This window comes from Lutra lutra, chromosome 6, assembly GCF_902655055.1.
Source record: "Lutra lutra chromosome 6, mLutLut1.2, whole genome shotgun sequence".
NCBI classification, from domain to species: domain Eukaryota; kingdom Metazoa; phylum Chordata; class Mammalia; order Carnivora; family Mustelidae; genus Lutra; species Lutra lutra.
Window position 1 is genome coordinate 56,686,428 of NC_062283.1, and position 15,613 is coordinate 56,702,040.

The 15,613-nt window shown below is 35.0% G+C and overlaps 1 protein-coding gene across 5 annotated transcripts in view; it reads left to right on the top strand.

Moving 5' to 3' along the window:
- Nucleotides 1–10: 10 nt before the first annotated feature.
- MMUT (methylmalonyl-CoA mutase) overlaps nt 11–15,613 on the top strand; it is a 33,089-nt gene continuing 17,486 nt past the window's right edge. Inside the window, exons 1-7 of one of the 5 annotated variants that reach the window (XM_047733461.1) lie at nt 44–151; nt 265–434; nt 2,591–3,015; nt 4,339–4,706; nt 9,459–9,616; nt 11,617–11,788; nt 12,810–13,058. In XM_047733461.1, the coding sequence (XP_047589417.1) occupies nt 2,631–3,015; nt 4,339–4,706; nt 9,459–9,616; nt 11,617–11,788; nt 12,810–13,058 (1,332 nt within the window). In that variant the 5' untranslated portion in view covers nt 44–151; nt 265–434; nt 2,591–2,630. Of the gene's footprint in view, nt 152–264; nt 435–1,703; nt 1,800–2,590; nt 3,016–4,338; nt 4,707–9,458; nt 9,617–11,616; nt 11,789–12,809; nt 13,059–15,613 lie in introns of those variants that run through there. The other 4 variants (XM_047733462.1, XM_047733458.1, XM_047733459.1 and 1 more) reach the window with 4 other exon arrangements.

Here is a 15,613-nt window from a genome sequence, read left to right on the forward strand (position 1 = left end):
GGCGTTGTCGGCCTACGCCCCTTGACTCCTGCACAGTCTTTTGCGCAAGCTCAGTGGGGAGCTGGGCTGTGTGGACCTCTCCCTCGCGGGGTTTGGGTCTTCGAAGTCCAGCCGCCTTCTCCCACAGCCGACGGCCAAGACAGGTCGGCCAGTAAGTAAGACTGTGCACCTCGGGATACGTGAGTCCTTCAGTTCTCTCCATTCTTCTGGCTCCTCTCTCCCCACTTACCCTGTCCTCTGAGCCTGTCCTTTTTCTCTTGCCAGCTTCCGTATTTAGCTTCCCACCGTGACGGCACCCAGCCCTCCTCTACTTTCTCCTCGGGTTTAGATTCTCCACCGACCCCTCACTTTTAGAGTGGTGTATGGGAATTGGGAAGTACTGCTGGAAAGAAGATTCGCCTCAGAGGCCGTGTCGCCATCCTCCCAAAACCACTGTAATGGTTCAGTCATGTATTATTTTTCTCACCTATTTTTTAAGCTGGTACATGTAGTTTATGCTTGCAAGAAGATGGATGACAAGGACCCCATGGATATGATAGAATAAAAATCATAGAAGCTTTAAAAGAGTATTGGCAATTGTCTTGTATTTCTCTTTAGAGTTTGTTCTGTGTACTTTTTACCCAGTTGAACATATTGCATTTACAGTGTTTTATCCTGATTCTTTTACTGAATACTTTTTTGAGCCTATCTCCTTTTTAAACTATGCAGAACATATTTTAAATTTGACTTAGGTATAATATATTTACAGATAAGTGTACATATCACAATTGTACATTTTGATGAATTTCCACAAACATAGTACATCTTTGTAATTACCATTTGGATGAAGACTATCACCCCAAAGCACCTCTCACTCCCTTTCTGTACTAGCCACCACAAGTAACCACTCTTCTGACTTCTGCCATTAAAGATTAGTTTTGTCTATTTCCTAAATATATTTTAATAGCTACATGAAAATTCTATCACTTGTATAGACTATTCACTTATTCCTACATTGTTAGATATTGAACATGTTTCTAAATTTTCTTTATTACAAGTAAAACTATAGGAAACATTTATTTTTACACAGTAACTTTCTCAGGAGTATTGTTCCTCAGTGGAACAGCATAATCCATTCTGACACTTTTGTACATACTACCAATTTGCTTTCCAAAGTAGTAATGGCAGTTAATATTCCCATCAATGGTTTATGTCTTTTGTTTCATAATCCCCTAACAAATGTTGGGTATTCCTGTTTCTTTAAGCTTCATTAAATTGATACGTAGGAGATGGTATGGAAAATACAATTTTATGCTCACTTTACTTGTTACTTTATACATTATATGGCATGATGAATATATTGATAGAATTTGCATCTCAAAATCTTTTAAAATACTAGGCTCTATATGTTGAGGTTGTATGACTCTGACATGTATTTAGTAATTCAGATGAAGAATGGAATTTTGTTTAAGTTTCTTTATTCCTTTATTTCTCTGGATCTTAATTTCTATATCTGTAAAATGATGAAATCAGACCTAGTCACTTAGTGTAACACTAAGTGATCAGGAATATACACTTCTAATGTCAGATCAGTGTATAAACTAGCAGAAAAATATATACATATATATTTATATAAAATTTTATACATATATTTGTATAATATAAAATGCATCTTAAGTATATTTCATATAAACATAAAAGAACAATGTTCTAATATATTGTAGTGTGGGAGATGACAGGTGTGTAAACAGAGAAACAGTGCTGTGGTATAGATTACCGAAGAGCCCATTTAGCCCAGCTTGTGAATTCAGGGAGAAGCTGTGAGTATATTATTTAAATTCAAGGACTCTTGAATGCTGACTCTTCTGTGTCTTAGTTTCCTCATCTGTAAAATGGGGATAATATTAGTACTGGTCTTGGTAGTGGTGTGAGGATTAAAATTGCTACTCTGTGTACAGTTCATACAGCAGTGCCGGGCACATGGACAACCCTGTGTATTGGAGATGATGCCTTAGCCACATTAGCCAAAGAAAAACATTCTAGGTAGATGAAAGAGCAAGTCACAGAACTTTGATATATGCAGGGAGCTGTAGGTTATACAGTATTTCTAGAACAAAATGTATAGAGGACAAAAGCAGTTATGAGTCTGAGAGGTACGCAGAGATCAGGTCATAGAGGCCTTGAATGCCTGTCTGTCTTGTTCGCCACTTTTTTCTCCAGCACCCAACGCAATGCCTGTCATAAAACAGGTGTACAAATATTCTCAATGAAAAAATTGGGAGGCTGTATTTTATCCTGTACATAATGCAGAACCTTTGAAATGTGAAGTGTGAACTGTGACATGGTCATATTTGCATTGGTGTCAGTGTGTGGAATGGATTAGAGGGCCTGAGACTATCCAGTAAAACCAGCCAAGAAAGTATTGAGGAAGAAGACTAGAACAATGATAATGGTTGTGGGAAAGAGGGGCCAAAGTTCTAAAACATCAGATATAGAAACCAGAAAAGGAGAAGGGATGAAATAATACTAAAATACCGCCTTTGTTCCCTTCTCACTAGTAGTTCCCATTTTGCCTTTCGTAAATACATGTATACTCTGCTTCTTTTTCTAGGCCAGTTCTTGTTCCTTTTGAGTGTTTTTCATGCTCCATCATGTTGAGGGCTAAGACTCGGCTTCTTTTACTTTCACCACACCACCTGAAGCAGCCCAAAGAGTCACCAGGATCCAGGCTTATGTGGCGGCGACTTCTGCATCAGCGACAACCCCTTCATCCAGAATGGGCTGCCCTGGCTAAAAAGCAGTTGAAAGGCAAAAACCCAGAAGACTTAACATGGCACACTCCAGAAGGGATCTCCATAAAGCCTTTATATTCTAGCAGGGATACCAAGGACTTTCCTGAAGAACTTCCAGGAGTGAAGCCATTCACACGTGGACCATATCCCACCATGTACACCTTTAGGCCCTGGACCATCCGCCAGTATGCTGGTTTTAGTACTGTGGAAGAAAGCAATAAGTTCTATAAAGACAATATTAAGGGTGAGATTTTAATGCAACACATAGTATTTTATAATCATTTCCTGTTCTTGGCTTCTTTTGAAGGGAGACTGTTTAATCTGTTTAAAGATGATAGTCACTTTATAATTTTGTAGTCAAGACTATACTTTGGAAAAAGATGAATGTTTTTCCACTTCCGTGGTCAAAAGGATGGGTGAGCCAGATTAAGTTGTTAAATTCTTAAATGCCAACAATTAACATGCAGGTTATGGGGACATCTGGGTGGCACAGTCAGTTGAGCATCCGACTCTTGGTTTTGTCTCAGTTCATAATCTCAGGGTCTTGAGATCAAACCCTGTGTCAGGCGGATTTTGCGCTCAGTGCAGAGTCTACTTAAAAAAGACTCCGCCTCACTTAGTGTAACACTGTGCTAGTTATCAGGAATATATACCTCTAATGTCAGATCAGTGTATAAACTAGCAGCATCTCCCCTACTCAAGTAAATAAATAAATAATAAATAAATCTTTAAAAAATGCGTATTATGTAAAAGGAATTAGGTGAAATTGTATGATAAAAACAGACCTTGGTTTTTTCTTTGAGAAGCTTTTAATTAACACTGTTAATAGAGGAATTGAAGGGGAAAATGGCTTAAAAGATGCCCAAATAAAGTAATAAATGATAATGTACAAATATATTTAGTGCAGTCTGGCATTCTTGTCTCAGAAAACTATATTAACTACTATTTCTTCTATCTGGTCTGTATTAAAATCATGTTTGAATGCTAAATTTGAGGATTTATAAATTTATATTGCACATGGAGTATTGATCTTATATTTAGTCTAGACTATTTTAGTTTTTGGCATGGTGTTCCTAATTCTGTTTCCCAAAATATTTGAAGAGCCAAGACATCTTGTTATTACCATATTAAATACAAAAATGAAAATAAATAAGCATACCAAATTATGTTAAGTATTTGTAAACAGCCAAATCTTTTCAAGAATCTTAAAAAATATTTCTACCTGAAATTGTTAAGATAAGGGCAAAATAGGTGAAGGTGATTAAGAGGTACAAACTTTCAGTTATTCAAAAAAAAATGCTAAGTTAAAAAAGTCCTCAGACCTGAGAAAAGTGAGATGGTTTATATTTTCTGTTCTGCAACTAAATTTGTGCATTTTACCACATGGGAAATAGCTTAGGAAATGAAGTACCTTTCATTAATTTGTTTTGACGTGTGTGAGTATAAAAATGTCTGTTATAAAAGTATACAATGATGAGATGAATCAACACTTTAGTAGTGTTAATGTAAATCAGTTTGCTTTGATGTCAGACTCCTTAATCCTAATTGTTTTTCTTTATGTATTTAGCTGGTCAGCAGGGATTATCAGTTGCCTTTGATCTGGCAACACATCGTGGATATGATTCAGACAACCCTCGAGTTCGTGGTGATGTTGGAATGGCTGGAGTTGCTATTGACACCGTGGAAGATACCAAAATTCTTTTTGATGGAATTCCTTTAGAAAAAATGTCCGTTTCCATGACCATGAATGGAGCAGTTATTCCAATTCTTGCAACTTTTATAGTAACTGGAGAAGAACAAGGTGTACCTAAAGAGAAACTTACTGGTACCATCCAGAATGATATACTGAAAGAGTTTATGGTCAGAAATACTTACATTTTTCCTCCAGAACCATCCATGAGAATTATTGCTGACATCTTCCAATATACAGCACAGGTATTTTCTGCTTCTTATGGATTTTGCTTTATTTCTTTGGATGTAGGAATTTTTTATAAAATATCATAACCTAATTTGAATTTGATAAGTGAGTCTGAATCATAGTTTTAGTATAAACTTTAGTATGAAGGTTTTATATGTATGTGTGTTATTGTTTGTATTTTTTTCCTTTTAATGTACTCATTTTATACTCTTGTTATCTATAGGAATCTGGGTATTAGACATTTACTGTATTTTCTTTATTAAAATTTTTATCTTCTGATAATTGTTAGAATCAAAGAGGGCTCATAATTTATACTTTTTTATTTCTTTCCAGAATTCATACTCAGTTATGAAGTATGCATTGGTGCCAGACAGTAGGGGATCAAAATATCAGCTTAGTAAGGTATCACTTGTATCTGCCATCTATAGTGAGGTGCCTGGTATTTCACCCCTGAATTAGGTGGGAAAAGAAGGATCTTATAGTGTTCCTATGTTAATAGCAATCCCTCCATGGGGAAATCCCTCTGAGTAATTACTATGTATTTCCCACCATCACTTACATTTTGCTTCTTGCTGGCAATGCTCTCCTTTTCTTAACTTACCTTGACGTTAGACTATATTATTTCACGGCAAAGGCTCAAGCTCTCCTCCACCATGAAACTTTTTTTTAAAATCTCTTTTACTTCTTATAATTTCTGTTGTCTCAGAACTCTTGCAAGCATTGCCTACTCTCCTCATTGATATTCAGCCTTTATGCTTAGCAGTTTTATTGCTTTTCATAGATCTAATTTGCCTATGTGAACCGTATTATATAGAATTGTATATTTTATCCCCCTTTTCAATTTCAAGAACGTATGTATAGGATTACATTTTGCAGGATATGACAAATGCACATACACAAATAGTAGCTTAAACTAAATAGGATTCGATTCTCTTTCATCTGGAAAAAGTTGGAAAGTAGGCTGTCAGGAGCTTGGTTGTATGGTAGCTCCATAGTCATTAGGGTTCCAGGCTCCTTTAATCTAGCTTGTCCTCCGTTGTTAGTATGCCAGCTTAGGGTTGAGGAAGTGGGTGGGCTGGATGTGTTTGTTTGAGGTGGCAGAATGACCCAGCTCCTCTGATTTAAGGTAAATTTCCAGAAGGAAGAAACCCTAATCCCAGTTGTATCTCAGTGGACACCCATAGTAGTGAGAGAAGATTGAAAGTACAGTCCTTGTACAGTGGCACTCTGCATTTATGGTTCAGATGTTACAGGAGGAGAGTGGAGAATTGAGTAGCTAGTAGCAATTTGTACAGTTTGTGCTGTTACATACTTTGGCATTTCACCTTTCGAAAGCTCCTAATGTCATCTTTAAGCTCGAAATTGCCTTAATAATCCTTCACATAAGTGATAAAAGCGCTGGTTTCATATACTGATCTAATAATGTTATACTGAAGTACTTTGTGAACTTTCAACCTTTGTATTTTTTTTTTAATTTAATTGTATCAAAATACACATAACATAAAATCTACCATCTTCACTGTTTTGAAGTGTACAGTTCAGTGGCATTAAATACAGTCATACTGTTGTGCAGCCATCACCACCATCCATCTCCAGAATTCTTTGCATCTTGCAGAACTGAAACTCTGTACCTGTTAAATAATAACTCCCCCACCTCCTTTCCCTTCAGCTCCTAGAAACTATCTTTCCACTTCCTAGCTCTGTGAATTTGACTACTTTAGCTCTCTTATATTAAGTGGAATCATACAATATTTGTATTTTTGTGACTGGCTTATTTCATTTAGCATAGTGTCCTCAAGGTTTATCCATGTTATAGCATGTGTCAGAATTAACCTCCTTTTTAAGATTGAATAATATTCCAATATTCCAGTATTTCTATTATTTTTAAAGAAATTTTGCTGGACTCCTCTCTATAGAGAAGCACCTGTTTGTTTTATTGCTTCGTATTTATAAGTTGCATATACTCAAGTAGTCTCAGAATTCCATGGAATTCAATCCCCTTATTGTTTTTGCTGTGGAACATTTTTTAGGTGCTTTTGGTTAATTATAAATAAAATATTCAAAATATAAATTATAGATCTATAACATATATTAGCAACAGGTAACACTTACTACATGCTGGCATAATGCTAAGTGGTTTAGGTGAATCCTTTCATTAAATCCTACAAAACTCCATGAGGAAGGCATAATTATTACTTCTATTTTATACTTTAGGAAACCAAGAAATAACAAGGGTGAGAAACTTGCCTAAAGTCATATGGCTAGCTAAGTGACACAGCTAGACTTTGATCATTCTGACTCTAGAGCCCATGTTCTTTATTACCATATTGATTTCAGTGAACTAGTTTTTATTATTTGATGTTTGGCCAGCTCTTGGGAAAGATAATAATTTGGGGGCTTGTCAGAATATGTGTGATATGTACCCTACCTAATAAAAAGTTTTAGGAGAATGGTGGAAATACCATCTTCTTTTTTTCAATCTTTTTTATTTTGTTTTTCTAAGTAATCCCTGTACCCAATGTAGGGCTCAAACTCACAACCCCAGATCAAGAGTCTCATGTTCCATCCACTGAGCCAGCCAGGTGCCCCCTGAAATACCATTCGCTTAGTGATTTTGGTAGAAAAAAATCTGTCCAGGATAGGCTTAGCATTAAAAGTTAGAAACTTATTTTTTATTTTAAACGAAATAAGTCAGTCAGAGAAAGACAGTTATATGATGTTACTGATATGTAGAATTTAAGAAACAAAGCACAGGATCATAGGGGAAGAGAGGTAAAAATAAAATGACGAAATCAGAGAGGGAGACAAACCGTGAGAGACTCTTAAGCATAGGAAACAAACTGAGGGTTGCTGGGGAGGAGAGGGTTAGGAGGCTGGTGTAACTGGGGGATGGACATTAAGGAAGGCTGGTGATGTAATGAGCACTGGGTATTATGTAAGACTGATGAATCACTGACCTCTGTCTCTGAAACAAATACATTATATGTTAATTGAATTTAAATAAATTTTTTAAAATGTCACAGTAAATCAAATTGAAATCTTTGATTGTTAAGCCATGTATTTTATCCTGCTCTGTTTCAATATATAGTACTTAGTACGAATCCTTAGAACTATAGTACTAAGGATTGAATCATTTTCTTTCTCCCTCCCCCCCATGCACGTATTCATCTTCAATGACTTCATTCAAGTATGCAAATAAAACTTAAATTTATATTTCTTCAGCAGATTAGCCCAGAGTTAGGAGATCTTAGGACCTTGTGAGGAGTCATTGGTTTGGAATTAAAGATGTCTTATTCAGTTCTCAGACTAAAGGTTGCATTCCTAACCTCAGCTAACTAATTTCAAAATTTAAACTTTGACTCTAAAGAATGGTTAGTGCAGATTCTTTTTCACTAGAAAAATAAAACAGGTACAATTTTTTCTTTTGGCATTCAGATATTTATGTTTATTAGAAAATACAAAATTTTTATGAGGTCTGTGACATTTTACTTTTTTTTAAAATTTCTTTTCAGCATAACAGAATTCATTGTTTTTGTACCACACCCAGTGCTCCATGCAATACATGCCCTCCTTAATACCCTCCACCTGGCTCCCCCAACCTCCCACCCCCCACCCCTTCAAAACCCTCAGATTGTTTTTCAGAGTCCATAGTCTCTCATGGTTCTCCTCCCCTTCCAGTTTCCCTCAACTCCCATCTCCTCTCCATCTCCCTATGTCCTCCATGTTATTTGTTATGCTCCACAAATAAGTGAAACCATATGATAATTGACTCTCTCTGCTTGACTTATTTCACTCAGCATAATCTCTTCCAGTCCCATCCATGTTGCTAAAAAGTTGGGTATTCATCCTTTCTGATGGAGGTTTAATACTCCATAGTGTATATGGACCACATCTTCCTTATCCATTCGTCCGTTGAAGGGCATCTTGGTTCTTTCCACAGTTTGGTGACCGTGGTCATTGCTGCTATAAACATTGGGGTACAGATGGCCCTTCTTTCACTACATCTGTATCTTTGGGGTTAATACCCAGTAGTGCAATTGCAGGGTCATAGGGAAGCTCTATTTTTAATTTCTTAAGGAATCTCCACACTGTTCTCCAAAGTGGCTACACCAACTTGCATTCCCACCAACAGTGTAAGAGGGTTCCCCTTTCTCCACATCCTCTCCAACACATGTTGTTTCCTATTTTGCTAATTTTGGCCATTCTAACTGATGTAAGGTGGTATCTCAATGTGGTTTTAATTTGAATCTCCCTGATGGCTAGTGATGATGAACATTTTTTCATGTGTCTGATAGCCATTTGTATGTCTTCATTGGAGAAGTGTCTGTTCATATCTTCTGCCCATTTTTTGATATGATTATCTGTTTTGTGTGTGTTGAGTTTGAGAAGTTCTTTATAGATCCTGGATATCAATCTTTTGTCTGTACTGTCATTTGCAAATATCTTCTCCCATTCTGTGGGTTGCCTCTTTGTTTTGTTGACTGTTTCCTTTGCTGTGCAGAAGCTTTTGATCTTGATGAAGTCCCAAAAGTTCATTTTCGCTTTTAAAACAGGTGCAATTTTTATGATGGTTCATTGAATCACTACTTAAATTGAGGAGTGAATTAAATGTAACAAAGTAAGCATTAAATATTTTCAGTTAATATTAAAGACTACTCTGTATATCTAAGTTGAACATCATTTAAAAATAATGGTCTTTTAGAAAATGGGTTTAATAGAACCTTTTAAAATTTTTATTCACTGTTATTTTTTTTTAATATTTTATGTAGCACATGCCAAAATTTAATTCAATTTCAATTAGTGGATACCATATGCAGGAGGCAGGGGCTGATGCCATTCTGGAACTGGCCTATACTATAGCTGATGGGTTGGAATATTGTAGAACTGGACTCCAAGCTGGTCTGACAATTGATGAATTTGCACCAAGGTGAGTAAATTGACTCAGAGATTGTCTTAATAATAAGACAATTTTTGGACCAATTTATGAGTGTACAGTAGATCTAGTGATAAATCTGTATTTATAAATGTCATACCTCAATCCTTTTACGTTTTATTGGAGTAATAATGAGAGAATAAGCCAATACTGTTGATGACTAAAAATCAGAATTAAATTTGACTACTTCTTGGTAAGTTAGAGGAATCTTGTTTCCAGCTATTCAGAAAACACAATTACCTGACATATTTTGACAATTAAAATTGTAAACATCTTATTTCAGGCATATTAGCTTTTATTCTTTTAATTTTCCATTTTAAAAAGTAAGTCACTTATTTCATTTTTTTTCTGTTGCACTTACATAATATAAATGTTTTGGAATGCACAGTGCTATTTAAAACATTTCTGTTTCAAAATAGCTTGTTAATGAAGTTGTATGAAGAATACAGAAAAGCTTGGGGTGCCTGGATGGTACAGTCAGTTGAGCATCTAACTCTTAGTTTCGGCTAAGGTTGTAATCTCGGGGTCCTGAGTTCTAGCCCCGTGTGGGGCTCTGTGCTCAGCGTGGAGTCAGCTTGAGATTCTCCCTTTCCCTCAGCCCCTTCTACTCGTGCTTTCTCCCTCTCTCAAATAAATCTTAAAAAAGAAGTATGGAAAAGCTTAACTAAAGTTTATGAAGTGCTTAAATTCGGTGATCAAAAATTGGTCAGCTAAGCAATTAATTGCTAAGTTTTGCTCTAGGCTGAGAACCAGTTTATGTGTTGGGGGAAAAAAAAACAAACTTATGAAAAACATGACTTCTGTCCTCATATTGTTTATAGATTAGTGAATACTTCTTTATACCAGAGACTGTTATATACATAATGTGACAGCATTTCTCAGAGTGTGGTCCAAGGACTCTTCAGGGTTACTACCCTTCCTGGGGTCTTTCAGGTTAAACTGTTTTCATGATTGTATTAAGACTTTATCTGCCTTTTTCACCTCCATTCTTTCAAAAGTCTAAGTATTGTTTCCCAGAAACTACATGATATGTGATGTTGTAGCAGATTAAATGTAGAAGCAGATATTGACTCCACCTGCCTTCCCTGAAGCCACATATTAGTTTTGCAAAAATGTAAAATAGTAACTGTTTTATTATTATTTTTTATTTTAGCAAAGTATAATTATTTTTCATAAAAATGTTACATATGTTAACATGTTATATGATTGTTGTTTCTAAATGAATTAATATGTAAATATTGATAGATAATATCCATATAAAGATTACTTGGGGTTTTTAGTAATTTTTAAGAATGAAAAGGTATCCTGAGACAAATATTTGAGAACAGCAATGTTAAGAACGTCCAAGGGCATACCACGAATTTTTATTAGTCTTTCGTTTCTTTACTTAAGGTGCACCGTGTCTTATATAAAGAAACACAGCTTTTGTGCCTCTAGGCACAGGCAAGTAAACTAAACTAAATGTGTAACTCAGCTGCAGGATATAAAATAAAAAGAATTAGTGAGTTTAAGGGCAATTGGAGAAATATATGCCTATATCAAAAAACAAAACAAGCAAAAAAAAAAACAGGAAAACTTTCTTTCTATCCAAAGAAAACAAGTTGGTGGTTTTATTCCCTTCATAGGTGACCCCTGACTTACGTACTGGGTATTCTTGAAGTATTTTAATTTTGGATAGTGAGTCATTCTTTATTTGAGGGCACAAGAGGAACTTCTTTCCTAAGAACAAAACAAAACAAACAAACAAAAAAATGAAAAACCAATTGTAAAGTGAATAATTCCCACCTGAAGCAAATAATCAGAGCTCTTTCTTCTGTGTACCTTAAACTGTACTTTTATCTGTTAGGTTTAAAGTTACTTAAGTTTATATGCTTTGATTTTAGTTCAAATTAAATTGTTTAAAATTAAAATCTAGTGTGTGATACAATTAGTTTTATTTTCCATTTTATGTTGCCAAGTATAATCAAATAATGGACTTAACATTACTATTTTAGGTTGTCTTTCTTCTGGGGAATTGGGATGAACTTTTATATGGAAATAGCAAAAATGAGAGCTGGGAGAAAACTCTGGGCTCACTTAATAGAGAAAATGTTTCAGCCTAAAAATTCTAAATCCCTTCTTCTGAGAGCTCATTGTCAGACATCAGGATGGTCACTTACTGAGCAGGTATATATATATAATTTAAAGTGTAGAGGTTTAGCAAATTCATATATTGTCTTACAAGCAACATAGCACAGTCAGGAAGTAGATTTAAGAACCCATCTATTCATGTTTGAAAATTATAATTATTCTGAGGCATAATGCACATTTGTGTGTTTTAACACGTGTTATAATAAATAAAACTGGCTCCCTCCAGTGGTTAACTATGGAAATCATATAAATTGGCTTACTATAGTTTTACTTTTTTTACTACTTACTATAGTTTTACCTTTTTAAAAGTGAAAGAAAAAAAAAAACGTGATGATGAGGAAGAAGTAAAAACCCGAGTTTAGTTAATATTATCTTAAATGATTTTAAGAGTTAAAATTCTCAATATAAAATTGCCTGATTAGAGTTTTGTGCATATATATGTTATTTATTTTAGTTACATGTTTTAAGTATGCATGCAAACAGACCCATTTAAAGACTCTAATCATTTGAGTAATTTAAATTCATTCTATTAGAAGATTGTGTGATAATCTTTTCCCATGTCTTTTTACGTATTATATTGATACATTAAAAATAATTCATAACTTTAAAGTTAACATTGCTTTTATATACTTAAAAGTGAATAAAAACTAATATATCCACATTAAGTATGACTTTAGGTACTTATAAATGGAGAAATACAGTTTCAGGGTTGGCAGAAATAGTTGTTGGCTTAACCTCCTCATTTTTATAACTAAGGAAGCTAAGGTTCAGAAGATCCAAGGATTTGCCCAAATCACAATCAGGAAGAGAATGAATTCCAGATTTTTTATCTCATAGTACATTGTTCATCTGTTTCACTGATCACTTATTAATAAATCATTTGTTGAGTGCTTGTTAAATCTGGCTTGTTTACTAATTTGTCAAAATTTACTGGATATTCTGAAGCCTACTGTAGACACGGCAAAATAAGTATGCAAGAGCCACTGCTTAACCATAGTAGCATCTCTTATCGACTGTTGCCTTGTTTTGACTTTTTGCTTTTCACCGAATGTTTTAGGACCCTTACAATAACATTATTCGTACTACAGTAGAAGCAATGGCAGCAGTGTTTGGAGGTACTCAGTCTTTGCACACAAATTCTTTTGATGAAGCCTTGGGTTTGCCAACTGTGAAAAGTGCTCGAATTGCCAGGAATACACAGATCATTATTCAAGAAGAATCTGGGATTCCCAAAGTGGCTGATCCTTGGGGAGGTTCCTATATGATGGAATCTCTCACAAATGATGTTTATGAGGCTGCCTTGAAGGTCAGTTTCTCTTCTTTAAAACTTGGGTTTTAAGATTTACAGATTTACTAAGATTTATAGATATTTTGATTTATAAATCAAATCATTTATAGATTTATATCAAGATTTATAAAATGAGAGAAAAAATTTAAGATTCAACTTTAATAGTATACAAATAGAAACATAATTTAAAAATACACTTGTATTTGTATTAAATATTTTCTTCAAAGAGTTAAAAAGACTGAGTGTTAAAAGGCTCTAACATAAAAAAGCAGTCCTTTGTCTTCTACTTGCTTTTTTCCAACTTCCTTGAATCAATACATCTTTTTTGTTTATCTCCATATTTTAGAATTACACATGTATGCTGTACATACAGCATAATTCCATCAATTTTGCTTTGTAGTATGGTAGTTTAGTATTTTAGCTGATTCTTACCTCTGCTTTCTCTTGTCTGATACTACTACCAATAAAATTATATCTCAATAGTAGATATCCTTCTGAAGTCCTCCAGTGCTCTCATTTGATTTCAGCTGATTTCTCTTTAGACGTCCTGACTGTTGTGGCCTTTGACTTCCCTTTACTGTTATCCTGGGAATTCTTTTTACCTCTGCTATGTTGAATCTGCAGCTCGAATCCTTTGTCTACCTCTATTGATTTATCCCTTGTTATCTTGAAGCATACCGCATAGGAACCTCCTCTAAAAGTGGTACATGGCAGATGACTTATATGAAACTTTGGGTGTTCGAAAATGTCTTCATTTTACTTTGGTATTTGATGGATAGTCTGACTTTGAAATTATTTTCATTTGTGAGTGTGTAAACATTGATCTACTTTTTATCCTTGCTTTTTATTCTAGCTTCCACTATTTCTGTTTAGAAATCTGATTCTATTTTCACTCTCAGGAACTTTCTAACAGTTGCAGGATCTCTTTATTTTTGAGTTGCTAGACTTTGGTGTGTTTATTTTTTCCTGCATTTCACGAGACCTTCGGTGGGCATTTTTCATCTCCCCCATTTTTCATGTTCTCATAGCCCTAAGAAATTGTCTTGTATTACTTTTTTGATAATTTCCTCCCTGCCAGTTTTCTGTGATTTCTCTTTCTAGAACTCGTAGTTGTTGGGTAAGGACCTCCGTAGGTACCCTGATGTTCCTCTCTGTTCTATAACTTATCCATGAGATTCTGTTTTGTTTTCTTGGAGAGTCATCAACTTTAAATTTCTATTTACTTTAAAATTCATATATCATATTTTTAATTTTCAAAAGCTCATTTTTGTTTTTGTGTTTTCTTGTATATTATACTACTTGTTTCATTAATACAGAATCTGATTATTTCTGAGGCTATTAATTATTTTTTTGAGTTTCCTTCTATATCCTATATTGTCTGTTTTCTCTGTGTGCCTTTGTCTTTAGTGTTATTATTCAGAATGCAGGTTTTTATTTCAACAAGACATCTTACCCATGCCTCTTTCTGTACTTGGTGTTTGATACAGCCCATTGCTTTTCTGCAGAAGTAAACTTTGGTCCATTTTCTGCAAGCAGTAAACTTTGGTTCTCTTGACTGAATGGGAGAGGGGTAGTTGCAAATTCTAAATTCTAGTCCCCCATCTTTTTAGCCTCCTATCTTACCTTTGGCCTCTTTTTTAAAGATTTTTATTTATTTATTTGACAGAGATCACAAGCAGATGGAGAGGCAGGCAGAGAGAGAGAGTAGAGGGAAGCAGGATCTCCGCCGAGCAGAGAGCCCGATGCGGGACTCGATCCCAGGACCCTGAGATCATGACCCGAGCCGAAGGCAGCGGCCCAACCCACTGAGCCACCCAGGCGCCCACCTTTGGCCTCTTTTATATCCAACATGAATTCTTATTCTTGACTTCTTCAGGAAAAAAAAAAAAAAAAAAATTAACTTTGTTCCTTTCTGCAAAGTCACATACCCTTCCACCATTCATTTTCCCACCATCTCATATATACATATATATGTATATATGAGGCTGTGATTAAAAGTTTAGATCTTCCCTGGTATCAATAAGATGGAATTACATCATTACTCTGCTGCTCAAATAAAAAATAAAATTGCATTTTGAAATATACTTTTTAAAGAATACTTATTTATGTGACCATGAATTTATTTACTTATGTAACTAAAAATAAAGATGAGAGAATTGTTGTTATTTTTAGTTTTCTCCCAAGACTTGAGTGAGGTTCTGTTTTACAGAATCTACATCTTAGTTTTTCTGTTTTCTTTTCAAGTACCTTTAAGTACATAATTTCTTTTTTTAGTTGAGATATAACTGACTTATAACATTGTATTAGGTTAAGATATACAACATGATGATTTGATATATGTATGAATTGTGAAATGATTACCAGAATAAGTTTAGTTAATATCCATGCCTGTTACAAAATTTTTTTCCTTGTGATAAGACCTCTTAAGATCTGCTTTCTTGGGGCGCCTGGGTGGCTCAATGTGTTAAAGCCTCTGCCTTCGTCTCAGGTCATGAACTCAGGCTCCTGGGATCCAGCCCCACATCGGGCTCTCTGCTTGGCAGGGAGCCTACTTCCCCCTCTCTTTCTGCCTG